The 16,794-nt window shown below is 41.2% G+C and overlaps 3 protein-coding genes across 5 annotated transcripts in view; 1 reads left to right on the top strand and 2 right to left on the bottom strand.

The window, feature by feature from the left end:
• agtr1b (angiotensin II receptor, type 1b) overlaps positions 1-10,867 on the bottom strand; it is a 110,075-nt gene extending 99,208 nt beyond the window's left edge. Inside the window, exon 1 of the mRNA XM_069703559.1 lies at positions 10,709-10,867. The gene's annotated coding sequence lies outside the window, so the exon portion shown is untranslated. The remainder of the gene's footprint in view (positions 1-10,708) is intronic.
• Positions 4,233-7,762, bottom strand: zic1 (zic family member 1 (odd-paired homolog, Drosophila)). 2 transcript variants are annotated; one of them, XM_069703551.1, is made up of 3 exons: positions 6,504-7,762; positions 5,833-6,008; positions 4,233-5,370 (listed from the first exon to the last, which is right to left on the bottom strand). In XM_069703551.1, exons 1-3 carry the CDS (start codon positions 7,462-7,464, stop codon positions 5,173-5,175), a joined length of 1,335 nt encoding a protein of 444 aa, XP_069559652.1. In that variant the 5' UTR covers positions 7,465-7,762; the 3' UTR covers positions 4,233-5,172. The 2 variants fall into 2 exon arrangements, with proteins under 2 accessions (XP_069559652.1, XP_069559653.1); XM_069703552.1 differs by having other exon boundaries at positions 5,845-6,008; positions 6,504-7,760.
• A 160-nt stretch (positions 10,868-11,027) lies between the features above and the next one.
• zic4 (zic family member 4) lies at positions 11,028-16,369 on the top strand. Of its 2 annotated transcripts, XM_069703545.1 has the most exons (3): positions 11,028-12,127; positions 12,236-12,859; positions 15,025-16,369. In XM_069703545.1, the coding sequence occupies exons 1-3, from the start codon at positions 11,701-11,703 to the stop codon at positions 15,462-15,464; spliced, it is 1,491 nt and encodes a 496-aa protein (XP_069559646.1). In that variant the 5' UTR covers positions 11,028-11,700; the 3' UTR covers positions 15,465-16,369. The 2 variants fall into 2 exon arrangements, with proteins under 2 accessions (XP_069559646.1, XP_069559645.1); XM_069703544.1 differs by having other exon boundaries at positions 11,029-12,859.
• The last annotated feature ends 425 nt before the right edge of the window (positions 16,370-16,794 follow it).

Raw genomic sequence — 16,794 nt, 5'->3', positions numbered from 1 at the left:
GCGTCACTCTTTGAGACAAATGTAAACAAAGGCTACAGTTACGTCACCAAAACTAGAAAGCCAAGATTGGAAACTGCCCTCTCTCTAGATTTGGTTGACAGGTCGTACAACACACACACACACACACACACATGACTGTCCGATGTTTGTTAGCACGTGTCTAACTGAAGAGAAACACAGAAACGCTGTGAATAAACATTAAGCTGCCTAATTCAAAGTGGAAAACACCGATTATGCGTGGACGACTAAAGGGTTAAATAAACGACATTTTGGAACCGGAAGTTCGTCGGTTGCTGTCCATTTCCTGGATTTAGGTGCCCTCCCTAAGCCACTACCACCAAAGTGACCCTCCAGCGTCACCAAAACTGCACAATGACGAACCAAATATCGTCTTAAACTGCGCACGTGTGAATAAGGCCCTCGATTTAAGTCCCACAATAAACAGATAGACACCGTTTGTTGTTGTTGTTGTTGTTGTTTTTTTCTCAGGGAGGCTGTAGAGGTGTGCAAGCAGTCTCACCCTGCCGCAGAGCGCTAATTGGAGTGGCCTCATTTAGCAACACGTCAAAAGGTGACGCGACAACACCGTGTCAGCGCCTCCACAAATCTCCTGCATGGTCTCAACTTAATAGCATGTCAGACATCACAACTGATGCAATGGGGGTCACCGTGAGCCTATGTTTCACTATAACGAACCCTGCGCTGGGACTGTGGCGGCAAAGCGGAGATTAATGTCCCAATCAGTGATGGCGTTAAATAAAAAAAAATAAAAAAAAGAGCGGTGAACTACACGAGCTCCAGTCTGGATTATCATGGAGGTTGTTGCCCTGCTCCAAATACAGGTTAAAAACAAAAAAAAAAGACATGGGGGGAAAAAAAGAAAAGAAAAAAAAAGAATTTGTGTTTTTAATCTAAAAAAAAAGAAAAAAAAAAGTCATCTTTTAACAGCAGTTTGATATTCAATTTCTTAAGGATTCAACAGAAGAAACGGCAGCTTTGGTCCCAGTAAATTAAATCCAAAAGAACAAGAGTTGCTGTTTGTAAATAATGAAGCGTTTAAGCATAATTCGGAATTTGTGCAAAATCAATTGTTGACGTTTTTAATTCAAACACAAGCCATTAAAAAAAAAAAAAACTGGTGTTAGCCTGTGGTGATAATTCCGCATATTCATATTAAATGAATTCATTAATCGCCATACTATGGTTTTTCATTTTGCTGTCTTTACTGTTGGACGTGAGCTTCTTCCTAAAAGCCAATAATGAAATAAGAATTTAACAGCCACATTCCAAAACTTCAAAAGGAGAAAATAACGGTCTGGATGTGTGCATACCGTCCAGTCACTGAGTATACATGGAGATTATAAATCATCTTCTGTAAAATCAACGTCTGGATTATCGTTGTATGCAAACTTAGATGTTCAGTGTGGGATGGAGAGCTCCATTACACACACTCTGCCAATGAAATTGTTTTATGGCTGCAAATAAGGCAGGTTTTCTTGGAGGCGTTTTGAAATGTCTGCATGCCAAAAAATTAAAGTGGCCTCGACTTGAATTTGACCTTTTTGTATTATGACTCTTCAACTCAGCAGATGGAGACTGCAGGATGGCGGGGTTTTTTTTTTGTGCAAGTTATTCCATGACTTGCAACTCGGGGCGTAGCCTCCTAAGTTTGTAAACTCTGCAGCAGTTAAAAATAGAGATAACGTATCCATATCTGACGGAAACCTAATAGTTAAACCCAACTGCAAATGTTTAACTTATCGATGTAGTTCTCATTGAGTGGCGGCAGCTGGGCATGCAGATCAGAGCGCTGGCAGAAGCATGGGCACCTCATCCATCAAGGAGCACGGATTATAGCTTTCTGCTAAACTTGAACTATATTCCACGTGTCCGTGGCTGCAGGTTCTGATTAAAAGTTGCATTTATCTGCACATACAAGTGTTCAAAAACAACACAGCCACATTTCCTCTGAAGAGAGAGCTCGCCAGAAAAGAAAGAAAAAAAGCCAGTAAAGTCCAGAAAGTCATTAAGAGCAACTACAGAACACACAAAACGCAGCCAGCTGTGACACAAATAAACAAACCTGCACGGTTTTTTTTTTAAAGCCAACGTACTGAGCACCCTTGTTTGTAGTAAAACACACAAATCTGACATTTAAATGTGCAACAAAAAAAAAAAGACACGAGTAGAAAGGCTTGAACCACCATTCTGTGTGATACTTGATGCGCAGATAAGCTGCAGAGTGTCTACCTTGGTAACACAAACGTCAGGCTCGCTTTACTGGCCACAAGTGCTGCTAATACATATTCATGATGCTGGCGCCTGCGCTTTCCCGGTGTCTGTTTGTCATTTCCAGACTTGAGCGTAAATACATTTAAAGTGGATGTTTTTCCTACGCTCCTATTTGATCTGGAGTCACCACCAGCCCTGCAGCCTGATAGGAGACGCGTTGCAACCTGTCGTCGACTCTTCTTTTACGAGCATTTTATTTTCGACACCGTGTGTAGGTTCGGTTTACAGAAATACGACAGCGCCATGAAGTAAAAAAAAATAATAATTAAACAGCATAATTATGGTCCATGCTTTGCATTCAGTCGCACTGGCAGTGTACAGGTTCAGCGTATGGCTGGTGTTTTGGGCTGAGAGCTTCTAGTTTCGGTAAAAACACGTGAAAAGGGATTTTTTTTTTTTAAATAAAATATAAAGGAAGTTAAATATGATCTCAAGTCTACAGCCATAATGAGCCAAACAATCCAGACAAAACTAGAGTATTTTTTTTTTCCCCCATCATTTTACTAAAACAGAATTTTACATTTAAATGTTGTCGTTTTTCTCGTGTCGAGTTCAAATGAACTGGTTTTTGGTTGGATTTAGCTTCTATCTCTACATTTGTTATTTGGTATATATTTAAATGAAATGCACGTGTGGAATGCGATGCCATCCCAGAAACAACATGAGCTTTTAGGTTTAACACATCCACTTTAAACTATTTATATTTCCAGTAACATGTGAAAAAAATTTTTAAAAAAAAAAATTCCATAAAGCTGCAAAGTGACTTTTCTCAAACGAGTTCACACGCGGCGTGGAGTGCGTCTTTTCCATAGCTGTGCATCAGTGGAGCATCTGCACTGGAACCAGATAGATAGAGTTAAATAGAGTCGAAAAAAGTCATTTTATTACCATCCTTCATTTATCTCCAAATTTAATAGTCCGTGAAAAGAAAATATGAATACATTTCAATACATTTCAACAAATCATCTAAGATGGTGGGAGTCGTTTTTATCCTGTGCTGACATAAACGGCAGGCGCGCGCGCGCGCGCACGCGCATCTCCTCTGCTGCTATGTGTAGGTTTTTTGTGTTTTTGTGTTGTTGTTTTTTTTTTTAAGGTAAAAATATCTTTGTGGTTCTTTGCGGGTACATGTGTGCAGCTTTTTTTTTTTTTTTTTTTTTTTTTTTTTTGTGTGACAAAGCTGCAGACTGACAGATCGTGGCTGCGTGCACACTGGCAGTGTTAACCGTGATCAGTGGCGGCTGCTGATGTGATCTCTGCCTAATGGGGCGGTCAAGCAAGCTGCAGCCAGGAACAATGAGGGGCCACACTGACTCCCCAGCACCCTCTAAATCTACGAAATCCGACAAACGGCAGAAAATAAAATAAATTAAATTTGAAAATTAGATTCCCGAACAATTAAGTAACGCAAAATATTCCGGTTTGCACTGAGGAACAACCGCCGTGATTAATCGATTTAATTTGCACATTACTGCAGGGCAGAGTGTCGGATGTTAATTTTGGATAAACAGAAGATGCAGAAAGGGGGAGTGAATTTACTTATTATCACACTGTCAGGAAAGTTGTGACAGTGCTGTTTAAAACACGTAAAGCCTTTAGCTTTAAAAGAGCTGCTGCCTCTCACACACTTACACACACACACACACACACACACACACACACACACACACACACACACACACACACACACACACACACTTGCAAAAGCATGCGAGCACACACAAAATAAAGAATTTAAATTATTCGTGCAACTAAACATGCAATAATTCCCGTCACTGCAACTGCACTGCATGGATTATTATGGTGGAAAAGGTTTGTTTTGGTCTGCAGTTAATGATTAAATTTGATGATATAAAAAGATTCCTTTATAGTTCGACACAGCACTCATGTTGAGATCAACCTCAAACACTAATGAAACCAATAACCTCCAACGCATGTCATTATTGTATTTTGTAATCCTTTAATATAGTACGAAATGTATCCAAACATTTTTTTGTAAACTAAATTTTACATACGAGCGCATTTCTCCATAAATACCGATCATTTCTAACATGTTACCGGTCCTTTACATGCGGATAAATATGGAAAATTGAGCTACTTACATGTAATAATACTTCCTTTCAGACAAAGCAATTGACAGAGATTTTATAGTTATCACATACATAAACAGATTGACACGGAATTTCAGGCTTTCACTACACGATTTATCGACATGACATTAAATAACAACAATGATACTGTGCTACTCAAACTGGACCTTGGACGAAAATGTTGCACTGAATAGGCTACAAAAGCACATTAATACTAAGAGTCGGTTAGGTCGACGTGTAGACTGTAGTAATACTGAATAATTCACATTTGGTACACAACTATAACATTCTTTTCAATGAAGTCTTCATCGCAATATTCTTAAAACCATCTCATTTTTCCATATATCTAGGGACCACATTTTCACAAATTCCCTTAAACTGTGATAGAACTATTTACAAAATAAAATATTAACATTTTTTTTCCAACTTGGTGAAATCTTTATGTACAAAAATTCAGGCCTCTACCCGCAGGTAGCATGCTTTTTTTGAGATCTCTTTTGAGTAGTCTCTCCGTAAAAATAAAGACTCGAAGGAATATTGAGGGAAAAAAAAAAGTTGAACTTGGTGGCTGTCCTTGCCTCCTTTTTGTCCATGCATTCTCTTTCACTGACATTAGGACAGCCTTTAATTGATCGTTTGGGCCTCCCGTGTTTTCTCAGTCCATGTCTCACTAGCTGACTTTATAAAGTCTTTGATTCCAAGCAGTTTTTTTTTTTTTTTTTAAACTCTGCAGTCTTTCTTTTCTCTTTTTTTTCCCGCTTTCTTTTTCTTTTTTTTTTTTCAAAAATATTTACACGTACCATTCATTGAAATTTGACGACAGCGTGCTGTGGCTGGTTGTGTGGTGTACTGCTGAGGCTGCTGGTGATATGGAGCTGCTGCTCTGGTTCTCTGTGGACGGTGATACTATGGTGGGAGGTGTGGAGGACTCGTACCCTGAACTGGCCGCTGGAGATGGCTGCGGTGCTGGATTGGTGGATTCGTGGACCTGCGAATAATGAGAGAAATGTTTTAGAAATCACGCTGCATATGGATGTTTGTCTTCGTTTTGTTTTTTTTTGTTTTTTTTTGTTGGTACAAATACAAGACAAAGACAAAGAATTTCATCAAAAGAAATTGAAACTGCTAATCTGACCGTTTTGGACATCATAAAACAAAGCATACCCAAAACATAATTATTCTCATTAGGATCTTAATCTGATTTATCGGTTGAAGAAACAAAAAAAAGAAAGTGTCAATTCAAATTAACTTATGTTTATCCCTCTGTGTAAAAAAAAAAAAAAAAAAAAAAAAAAGGACATGCAATAAAAGCTGGAACATCTTATAATATCACACAATATAAATGTTTTTATCCTAATTTCCAGTCGAGACTTGAAGCAGCAAAAACATTTTAAAATTGTACATCATTTTTTTTTTTTTTTTAGTCAAGTAAACAGAAGAAAATGACAACCTTGTGTTTTACCTTCATGTGTTTTCGGAGGGAGCTGGGATGTGTGTATGACTTGTCGCACATTTTGCAGAGATAGGGCTTGTCCGACGTGTGGACGTGCATGTGTTTCTTGCGGTCACTGCTGTTTGCAAATCGCCTGTCGCAGCCTTCAAACTCACACTTAAAAGGCTTCTCACCTAAATAGACAGAAATACAATATTTAACACGGGTAGCATTTAAAATAAAAAAAAAATTGTCACACACAATTTAGTTTACATTATTTAACAGGTAAAACAGAAGTCTAACTTAATAATAGAATTTAATTTTTTTTTTTTTTTACTTGTACATTTTTTTCTTTGTCCTTTACAGACAACTATTGCCTGCTGCATTTAGGCCGTAAATACATCTGATTTAAACCCACCTAGAGTAATGAATAAATTCAATTCATTACATTTAAATATCTATTACAAATCACACTTTTCATATAGAATTATAACACTATGAAAAAGCATGTGACATATTTCCTGTCAACAACTGCACTGAATCACATGTCAATAAGGAAACGCTAGCTGCCTGATAAATACTAATAACCCAGATCGCATGCATATTTTGGAGGGTATATAGTCACTACTGATCAAGCAGTTAAAAAAAAAAAAAAAAAAAAAAAAAGGGTCAATCTGTGCGGTTCTTACCGGTGTGAGTCCTTTTGTGAATTTTTAGATTTTCCGATCGAGCAAATACTTTGCCACAGCCGGGGAACGGACACGGAAAGGGCTTTTCTCCGGTGTGTACTCTGATATGATTTACAAGTTTGTATTTGGCTTTGAATGGCTTTCCTTCTCGGGCGCATTCCTCCCAGAAGCAAATGTGGTTGGTCTGCTCTGGTCCCCCCACATGCTCCACTGTCAGATGGGTCACCAGCTCGTGCATCGTGCTAAAAGTTTTGTTGCACGACTTTTTGGGATTCGTTAGCTGCTCCGGCTCGATCCACTTGCAGATGAGCTCTTGTTTGATCGGCTGCCTCATGTATCGAAAGAAGGCCCCTGCTCCGTGGTGTGCGGCCATATTCATGTTCATGGGGCCGTAGCCGTGCAGCTGGGTCGAAGCATAGTGGTCGGACCTCGGGCTCGTAACGTGGCCGTACTGATCGGCCCGTCCGTACATGTCCCCCGAGAAGCCCAGCCGCATCTGGCTGTTGACCACGTTGGAAGACGCGTGGCTCGCTGCTTGCTCGTGGAGCCCCGGGAAGAGCAGGTGCCCCGCTGCATCTGAGTGTCCGTGTGGCCCTGCGAAACTTCCGGAGGCGAACAAACTGTGCTGCGCCCCGGTGGCATCCCCGAAACCCCGATTTCTGAAGAGAAAGTCCCTGGTGGAGTTGAAAGCCGCCGTGGAGTAAGAGCCAACGTGGGTCGGGTGGTGATGGTGTCCCAGAGCGGCCGCTGCGTAGCCCGGCGCCTGGGAGGAAAACGCCGTCTGTCCGGAGCCAATATCGTGGGAGCTGTGGTTGATTTTGAAGGCGCCCATCCCATCCGCGAACGGATTTATCCCCAACGCCACTTCTCTCTCTGTGACTTCGCCTGTTGAGTGATGCCGTGAGGAGCCGAAAGTAGTGACTCCTATGGTGGGATACTGCGGTCCTGCGTCCAAGAGCATCTTCAGTCTAGACTCGCCGAGACGACTGAGAGCAGAAATCAAAAAACCACGCACAGATATTCTTCCTCCCCCTCTCTGTGTCTCTTGGACCTCACTGGACTGAGCAAACTCTCGAATCCACCGATTTTCTGTTTACTTTTTAAGACGCGAGGAATTCCCCTATACCGCTCATCCGATGCACACGCAAAATCATGTATACATGCAATATTGTCTTTTGCGGTTTATCTTCCTGTGGCGCAACTTTCACCTCCTCAGTCAGGCGGTGAGCTCTAGACTGATAGTCGCAATCATTCCTGCAGATAAATGAATTGAAAAGACAACACAGTCCAGCCCTGATGAATGGGAGAGGAGGGGGGTAGTCATGTGGGCCCGGAGCTGCTCGCTGATTGGCGCAGCCCCTTTCCCCCCAATAACATCCACTCACCAAATAACAATCCACGGTGCAGGGCCCACACTTCTATTGGCCTCTTTGCATCATCAATTCCAGATATTGTGAGATTGCTGACTGTGAATTTGGTTAAAAGGCTGAATAACAGCAAAACAAAAGTGGAAGAACACAAGACAACAACGGGCCCCGTAGAAAAGTCAAAGCATGTTTTGCAGCCACCAAAAAAAAAAAAAAAAAAAAAAAAAGTGTCAGATTGTCTTTGTTAACATGAGACCATGAGATTACCAAGCATGCTCTTTTGTTGTATAATTGGTAACGTTTTGTATAATTAAGCGCTCAGATAGATAGATAGATAGATAGATAGATAGATAGATAGATAGATAGATAGATAGATAGATAGATAGATAGATAGATAGATAGATAGATAGATAGATAGATAGATAGATAGATAGATAGATAGATAGATAGATAGATAGACAGATAGATTTTACATTGTTTTGATTTATTGCACGTGGGTTGGAGTGACAGCAGTCAGAACAGTCAACAAACCTTGCAGCACTTTAACGTGGACCCTCATTCGTGTGTCAGGTACACGTATGGAGAGGTGACGTTGACGTATTTGGGAGACCCTGAGCTTCAATATAAAGTCTGCCCACAGCCAACACTCTCTTAAAAGCCCTCTGATTATGAGCTCATCCCTTTTACTTTGGACGAAACCCACATAACGTTTATAGTTCTTCTGCCTCCTGAGAACACTGTGTTTCTGTCTCACTTGAACACAATGTTTTTGCGTCCAGTGCTGCTCACACCGGTGGAACATCTGTGCTTTAGATTTCCACATCATGCTCACCCCACGTTCATAGAGGTTACCTTGAATATATATGGGCCAGTATTTAACTTGGATCTCCTACTATGCCTAATGTATCCATCACGGTTTGGCTGTGCTTGTGCAACTTACTCATTTTTTGCAAGCCAGTGATGCATAGCCTGTGTGTAAAACGTTGTGGGTTGTCGAAGTTATCAAGTGGGATTTGCGGCGCTCTCTGCAGGAACCTCCGGCTGCTAGAGTTCAAAGCCACATGCACAGACGTGCCATGCAAACCATTAAAATATCTTCTTGGCTACTAGACGATAGTTTCTACAAGGCATTCTCCAAGTCAGTCTTAGGAGACCAAGGAAAGAGAGGAAGTTTTGGTGTTCTCAACTTAACAAGTAGACCTACAACTGCAATCCCACTATTTAGCCATCCCACTATTCTGCTTCACAAAATTTGGAGGAATCTTTCAACAGGTGGAAAACGGTAAGAATGGCAAAATTGGCGGCCAGACACTCAGCAACAAGTGAGGCTAAATTGGAAAGTACGTGTCAAGTCAAGAGTTGGTGGAATTATGCATAACTTTCAGAGCGCATTTAAAGTGTCTTAACATGCCTCAAAATGAACGTAACATATCTAAATGTAATGAGTTAAAAAAAAAAGCACTATAATTAAATTACCAATAACCGTTTAGTGCCATGATCACGTACTGAAATTAAAACTGTTACCAAGAGATATTTACTGACGGATTTACAGTGAAAGCAGTTAAGCCAAAGCAGCTAAAGCGACGTTTTATTAGACCTCGCTGCAATATTCAGCTGTTTTGTTTAGGATCTCATTCAACTAACTCCCCTGCTTACTTGTCTCCAGACGTGAGTGACTGCATGCACAACTTGGACCACAAATAGCACTTCAAAGTTTTGCATTACGCTGGTCCTATGATGCCTCTGAAGGCTACAGCTGTGAGCCTCGTGAACCCCATGCGCAAAGGCCATTTAATAAACATCTTTTAGATCCGTCATGTCTCAAAATATTGACTCAATTTCTAACGTGCTGGATATGACGCTGTCAGCAAAGATTTTGACGAGTCAATTCAAGGAAATAGCCACGAGGAATATAGTTCTGCAACAAATTTTTTTTTCCACACAGAAACGTTGATGAGTCTCCTCTTATTCAAAACTCAGCTAATTACTTTATTGTAATTACTATATCTGAAAAGGACACATTGAGCCATCCAATAACACAAGTTACTATCATGATCACTTGATTTTCTTCTCAACGAAAATAAGAAGTGTGAAGCAGTTAAAACACTGACGAGCGAATATGACTATACATTTGACTTGTAGTCTTCCAACCCTGACAAATTACTTTTGACGGCCGCAGAAGTCAGATAACACTATTAAAAAAAAAACACTTCATATTTGACATCAAATTGATCGACACTATATCTATAACTTCTTTATGGTCACTTCACGCAGTAATTTGCTCTTTTGTCTGAAACGACAAATATTCAACGTTCAGTCCAAACCTACAAAAACAAAACAAACCCCGAGTCGTCCACACACTTTGGGTTGGAACAAACATGACATAACTGAAAAACTTAAAAAGCAATAAATGTTTAAGTTATGAAAGTATTAGAACCATTGAAAAAAAAAAAAAAATCTTATATCCACTGAAGGGATACTCCAAGAAAATTATTACAATTTTGGATCATGCAGGATTGTTAAACATGAAAAGTCCGCCGTGCTGAAGACTCAAATCCGTGTGCTGTAACATCCACACGTTACTCAACATTTTAATAGCCACACACTGCATTTTTTTAAACGGTCTTTCTTGTCGGCTGGCAGTTAAAAAAAACCACAGTCCGTGTAAAAAATAAAACGACAATGAGTGGAAAAGGAGTTATAAAACGGTACGGCATTTTGTTATGATCCAGAAGAATTAATATCTTCTTTTAAGCGTTCAAAGAAAAACAGGAAAAAAAAAATACTAATACAGAGTTTTATCTTTTGTAGTATAAGATTATAGTAACCAATACTTACAGTACACACACGTTTTATTTAGAACTTAAGTCTGCAAAGACACCACCTCCTGTGACCCTCATCTGCTGCCGTCCTGTGTCTAAAGCAAAATTACCCCGGATCATAACAACAGGTCCCGTCCATTAATTTTTTTTTCCTCGGGACAATGGCCGCAGCTCGCTCCATTCACACGTACACACGGATCCCACCAGGCAGAGCACGGAGTCAGTGTAGTGCGCGTGAAGGGCAAACGGCTGGATATGTAAATATGGGGATTTATTAAAGCGCACATTAATGGTATGTACTCCGGACAATTTTAAACTCCGACGTGGAGTTTTCCTTTTCACAAGTTTTTTTTCTCCGCTGAAACCGATCTTTTACGTGCGTAAAGTTGTGCGTAATTTGTGCGTAAAGTGGTCCTTCAGACGTCGCAGCGCAAAATGAAGATATCACTGCATTATTTATGATCCTTACAACTTTTATAGTGACAATATGCATACTCTTGCGAGGCAGTCTGTTTTGTAATCGCATAATCAAAGTGGGGAAATTGCTATTTCATAGCCGCGCAGCCTTTGTTCGCTGTGACAAAAGAAAGGCGACTGTATATCTGGATCAACTTTTTAGGAGTTTTATTGTACAATAACCTTTGCATAACAACTATTTTCTCAAGCGTTGCCTGAGGCACTGCGCATGCGCGCTGGCAGCTTGCTGTCACTAAGACATTTTTCTTCACGTTGGAAACTGTCACTGGTGACGTCAATCACAGAGCTCTGACCAATTAGAGCGCAGGGTGATTGTTTAGCTCCACGGGCTGCAGCGCCTACCATGAATCTCTATTCAGTATCAAAGCGTCCTGCTGCTGCCTCTCAACCGAATGGGATTCCATGTAGTCTGCAGATAGACTTAACTTTATAAAGTTTTTTTTTTTCTTTATTTTTCATTGCGATTAAAATATATTTGTCATCATCATTATTATTTTGCCTGCTGTCACGTTATTCTAAAATTAGGAAGTAATGAGCGTGGATGCATTGGGAAGCCCCGTGATGGACCCTACGTTTTCCAAACGGAACACGGCGCTGAGATTAGTTGACTTGGCAGGGGCTCACCACCATCACCATCATCACCACCATACCCCTCAGAGCGTGACAGGCTTCCCGGGGTTCAGCAGCCATCCACACTCAATGGCTCACTCGCACCCTGGGGAGATTACTGCGGAACCCCGCCTGGGGCCGAGTCCATTCGGGCCAGAACACATGGGGCACTCCGCGGCCCTCAAAATCAGCCCAGCCCATCATTATCCCCACCACCATCACCACCACCACAATCATCATATGGCAGGCCACAGTGAAGTGGTCTCCAGTCAAACGGGAGCTTTTGGCCCGGTTCAGGCGACATCGGTCCCCTATTCTATGTCTCACACGGCCCAGGCTCTATCCGCAGGTAGGGATTTCCTCATCCGGAGAGATCTGACAGCTCAAGCCATGCCAGTACTGACTGACCAGTCTGCTGGTTCAGCCTCTCACCACGGAATGTTTGTCTCAACAACAGGTAGCTATCCCGGACACTATGGTCATCATCACCCTGACGCCGGGAACCATACCCTCTTCTCCGGACTCCACCACGAGCAGCCTTCTAGCGGATCACCGGGTGGCCAAGCATTGAATGGACAAATAAGGTTAGGACTACCTGGAGAAATGTACGTTAGGTCTGATCACTTGAGTCAAGTGGCAAGTTCCAGGGCTGATCCGTTCTCCGCCTCGCCTTTGCATGGCTACGGTGGTCTGAATCTGAATATGAATCTGAGCGCTCACCACCACCACGGAGCCGGTGCTTTTTTCCGCTACATGAGGCAGCCGATAAAGCAAGAGCTGATTTGCAAATGGCTGGAGCCGGAGCACTCGCCGAAGAAACTTTGCTCCAAAACTTACAGCACCATGCACGAACTCGTAACGCATGTGACGGTAGAGCACGTTGGAGGACCGGAGCAAGCGAGCCATATATGTTTTTGGGAAGAGTGTCCGAGGGAAGGCAAACCATTTAAAGCAAAGTACAAACTTGTGAATCACATTCGAGTGCACACCGGGGAGAAACCGTTTCCATGCCCGTTCCCTGGCTGTGGGAAAGTATTTGCAAGATCCGAGAATCTAAAGATTCACAAAAGGACGCACACAGGTCAGTAGTTATATATTCATACAAGGAAATGCTGCAAAAATGTTGGTAATGCACTGAAATTTGTACGATAAAATATTGAAATTTAAATATCTGCTTTGCATATAATCTAGGCTCAAGTGAAATAATGTTTTGACAAATGTTGAGGTGTTTAAAAAAAAAAAATTGCTTTCATTTAATTTTCTTGGATTTTACGTATTTGAATATACGCTAATGACCCGCTGCAATTAATCAGTCTGCGCCGCTGATACATCAGGACGCAACAGCTATACTGGCCACCTGTTTGTTATGAGTTGCATCAGTGCTCGCAAGTTTCACAAAGGTTGGGTTTGGGGATTATGGTACAGCTCACTCAGGCGTTTGACGGTTCAACCTCTTGTTTACACCACAGCACAAAGACTGAGGCCCACGTCAGGTCTCGTCCAAGTAGCTTAGTGCATGCCAGACATGACTGGCAGCAAAGTTGGAAAGGTGCATCTTCACATTCAGTAACTGATATGATGATGTGGTGGTGATGATTTTATTTGCGTTTAGTGGGCTACTTGTTGTTTATTAGCTATGTTCCTCTGGTTTAATACATAATATTAAAACTAAGAGATAGATAAGATTGGAATGTTAAATTCTTAAGAAGAGATTAGTTGTATTTTCAAATTCTGCATTTGCATTTCTGCGTTTGAAGCCTTGCTTTGCTTTTAATTTGATAGAGCGTTCGGACAGTGTGTGCTGGTGAAATTGTGCTTTTAGGATGATCTTTGCAGCCAAAGCAACAAGTTGACAAGTGCACACGACTAAAACGGTTTACCAACAGGTTAACACAGCTGACTGCGTGTACAAGGACTGATGTGTATAATGCAGCTCGAAGCAGCTCTGATTTAACTGTAAAAACATATAATGGTGCAACATGGCTGCTTAGCTCTGTGACCCAGTGACGTGCTGTGGATCTAGGAGGGAAAAAAAGGCCTCAAAATGTCGAGTCAGAAATTAATACAATGACATTACTTCTTTTTTGTATCGGTGGCTGCATGGGACTCCCCCTCTGCTCCATTTCTGCACCCTATGTATTATTCATATAATTTGCTCACATTACCTAAGTACAAATCTGTTAAATTATTTCTGTGTGTTGACTCCCAAGGGGCCTGGTCTTTTGGTATCATGTTTAAAACCTATCCGAAAGTGTGGTTATGACTGGGGCTGCCCCTGGGGTCTGTTCCTCGAAGGTTTCTTGTACTACACTAATATCCTTGATTGGCTCTCTCAACCCAACAGCTGAAGGTCAAATTGATATTCAACCCGCAAGTGTAATTAGACAGAGGCAATTACATATTCTCAAAAGCTTTAATCGGAGGAGAAAAATCAGCAGTGGATGATTTCCGTGTAATTTATTCAGATTGTCTTTTTTTTTTTTTTTTTTTTTGCCCTGTCATAATCAGGTAGAAATACTTATTATTAAGACGCAAAATTAGACCCAGTCCACGGCCATTTGCAGGATTCAAACAGCAGACAGGCTGCTTTAGCACACAGTAGGGAAAGGGCTGGCTGTGGCAATGCTTTCATTTGTCATTATTTTTAGTTGGTTTTGGGCCTGCTATGTCTGTGCTCATAGCTTGTCTGTTTTGACGTATGTCTGGATGCATGCAGACGCCAGGTACAGACCCAGGACAGCAGGGGCTCAGCCCTCCTGTTTACACCAGACTCAGGGCAGGTCTCTCCAACTAGGCAAACTTTTTTTTACAGTTACAAGTGGAGGGGAGTGTGTGTACTGGAGATGCACGGACATTTTATAAAATGGAATTAGAAAAGTTAAAAAAAAAAAATAATAATAATTACTGCAGCTGTTATTTTACCAGTTAACAAAGTCCAACATGTTTGCTTATTTATTTACATATTTTTGGGTCACACGTTCTTAACTATTTGTTTGCATAGTGTATTTTAAGCCTCTGCATCCATAAGGTCAGGTTGCTCAGATTGTTAGTATTTAACAAAAAGTATTTCTCTCAAATAGCCTACTTTAATAAATTGCTAAAAAAAACAAAAAAAAACTGGGAGATACTAGGAAATAAATAGATTGATATATATCTAACACTGTGCCTCAAGATGAATATCAAATACATGTTAAATGCTTTACTCCCTGATTTATATTTGATCCATGTCTCTATCACTGTTACCAGGTGAGAAGCCCTTCAAATGTGAATTTGACGGCTGTGACAGACGCTTCGCCAACAGCAGTGACCGGAAAAAGCACTCCCACGTTCACACCAGCGATAAGCCCTACAACTGCAAAGTGAGAGGCTGCGATAAGTCCTACACACACCCCAGCTCCCTGAGGAAACACATGAAGGTGCACTGCAAGTCGCCTCCGCCCAGCTCCGGCTACGAGTCGTCGACCCCTTCCCTGGTGTCCCCCTCCTCAGACTTGGGCCGGGAGCCAGGGGGCTCATCGGTGCTGTCGGAGCCGGTGGGAGCCTCCCAGCCCGCGAATTTAAGTGAATGGTACGTGTGCCACAGTTCAGGTGCCAGCGGCGCCCAAACACCACCCAGTGGGCACTCCACACCCGACCCCACAGACGGGCCACCTTACAGAAACCCAGAGCCGAGGGACGCGTTTTAACCCAACGAAGCTCCAACGCGGTGCTCGAAGTAACAGAACATATTTTGAAAAGCTCAACTATAAAAAATTAAAAAAAAAAAAAAAAAAAAAAAGGTTTGGCTTTGGTGCCTATACGCCTGTGAGGGCCCACTGGTGCCCCTTTTGTTTTTTTGGATGAGCCACCAAACAGACACCTAGAGCCAAGAGACGCATTTAACCACATTGGAAGGAAAAAAAAAATGTGCAAACCTTAAAGACGTGCTAATTTCCAGGCACAATAAAATGAATATATTTTCAAACCTCAGTAATTCAAAATGGTTGGCTCAGTGCCTGAACGCCCTGACGGCCCACTGGTCCACTTGTGGAGAGAGTCGTGTAAATCTGTTAGACTACGTGGTACAATATTGTAGGCTAGGCATGTTGGTGTAAAATGATTTTGTAAATTCAAGTTTTGACTTCAATATGTTTTATTTATTTTTTCGACCTGACATTGAAGGATTTTGTATTATCGAACCAAAGTGCATGTTTCAATTAGAGCAAAAATGTACATTTGTAAATTTTGTAAGTTTCGATGTGTTGATGTTGATAGTTTTGTAAGCATCTGTCTGGCAGCAGTTTCTTACTGAATACTGCTGTTATTTGTACAAACATTTTATGTTTACAGCATCATATTTTCCCCATTTGTGCAGAGGGTGAACAATTCAGCTGTTTCATACGCCTGCAGTATTTGATATACGAACGTGAAATTATAAATGTTTTATCAAAGTGGGCATTCTGTGATTTTGTATCATTGTCGTCAATATTTTTTTTTTTTTTTTTTTTTTTTTAATATCTGAAATCGAGCGGCACTCAAAATGCGTACCGAACTGCCTTGTAATTTGTGAGTATTTTGAATAAATCTTGTATGACAAAAGTGAAACCTCTGAGCTACTCGGGTGTGGAATTTATCAAGGATCCTGAAGATGATCACTTTTGGGACTTTTTTTGTTTGTTTGTTTTTGTCTTGGAAAATATTTCCCTTTAAAAATCTGTTGCTTCTTTTTTTTTTTTTTTTTTTTTTTAAATACACCAGCAACATTATGTGCGGTTCAGATTCAGCTAAAACTTTCAACATGTACCGAACGTTACATTTCAAGTCTTTATTTTCTAAAGTGTTTCCCGGTAAAGGGGGCGGTCTGAGTTGTGCTCCCCTTGTGTTAAATCTTACTTACTCAGCTGAGCTGTGGTTTCATGCAAACGTGGGCAGAGTTTGATGAAAGGCTACAATATTCTGATCCAGACTTCAAAGAGCATTTGGTACAAAGAGCCATTTTTTTCACGACGGTGAATCCTCATGGTGAATTAAGATTTC

This window comes from Brachyistius frenatus, unplaced genomic scaffold, assembly GCF_029030835.1.
Source record: "Brachyistius frenatus isolate BFR_SWC_R1_liver_20210118 unplaced genomic scaffold, ASM2903083v1 Contig_47, whole genome shotgun sequence".
NCBI classification, from domain to species: domain Eukaryota; kingdom Metazoa; phylum Chordata; class Actinopteri; family Embiotocidae; genus Brachyistius; species Brachyistius frenatus.
This window is presented reverse-complemented; position numbering and strand designations above follow the sequence as displayed.

What these genes read in the sequence shown, in the direction of transcription:
- zic4 (XM_069703544.1), top strand. Translation starts at nt 11,701, where the DNA reads ATGAGCGTGGATGCATTGGGAAGCCCCGTGATGGACCCTACGTTTTCC. An exon ending in TCACAAAAGGACGCACACAG is followed by an intron (nt 12,860 to 15,024) that starts GTCAGTAGTTAT and finishes CACTGTTACCAG; the next exon opens with GTGAGAAGCCCTTCAAATGT.
- zic1 (XM_069703551.1), bottom strand. Translation starts at nt 7,464, where the DNA reads ATGCTCTTGGACGCAGGACCGCAGTATCCCACCATAGGAGTCACTACT. An exon ending in TCACAAAAGGACTCACACCG is followed by an intron (nt 6,009 to 6,503) that starts GTAAGAACCGCA and finishes CTGTCTATTTAG; the next exon opens with GTGAGAAGCCTTTTAAGTGT. An exon ending in ACATGAAGGTAAAACACAAG is followed by an intron (nt 5,371 to 5,832) that starts GTTGTCATTTTC and finishes CATTATTCGCAG; the next exon opens with GTCCACGAATCCACCAATCC.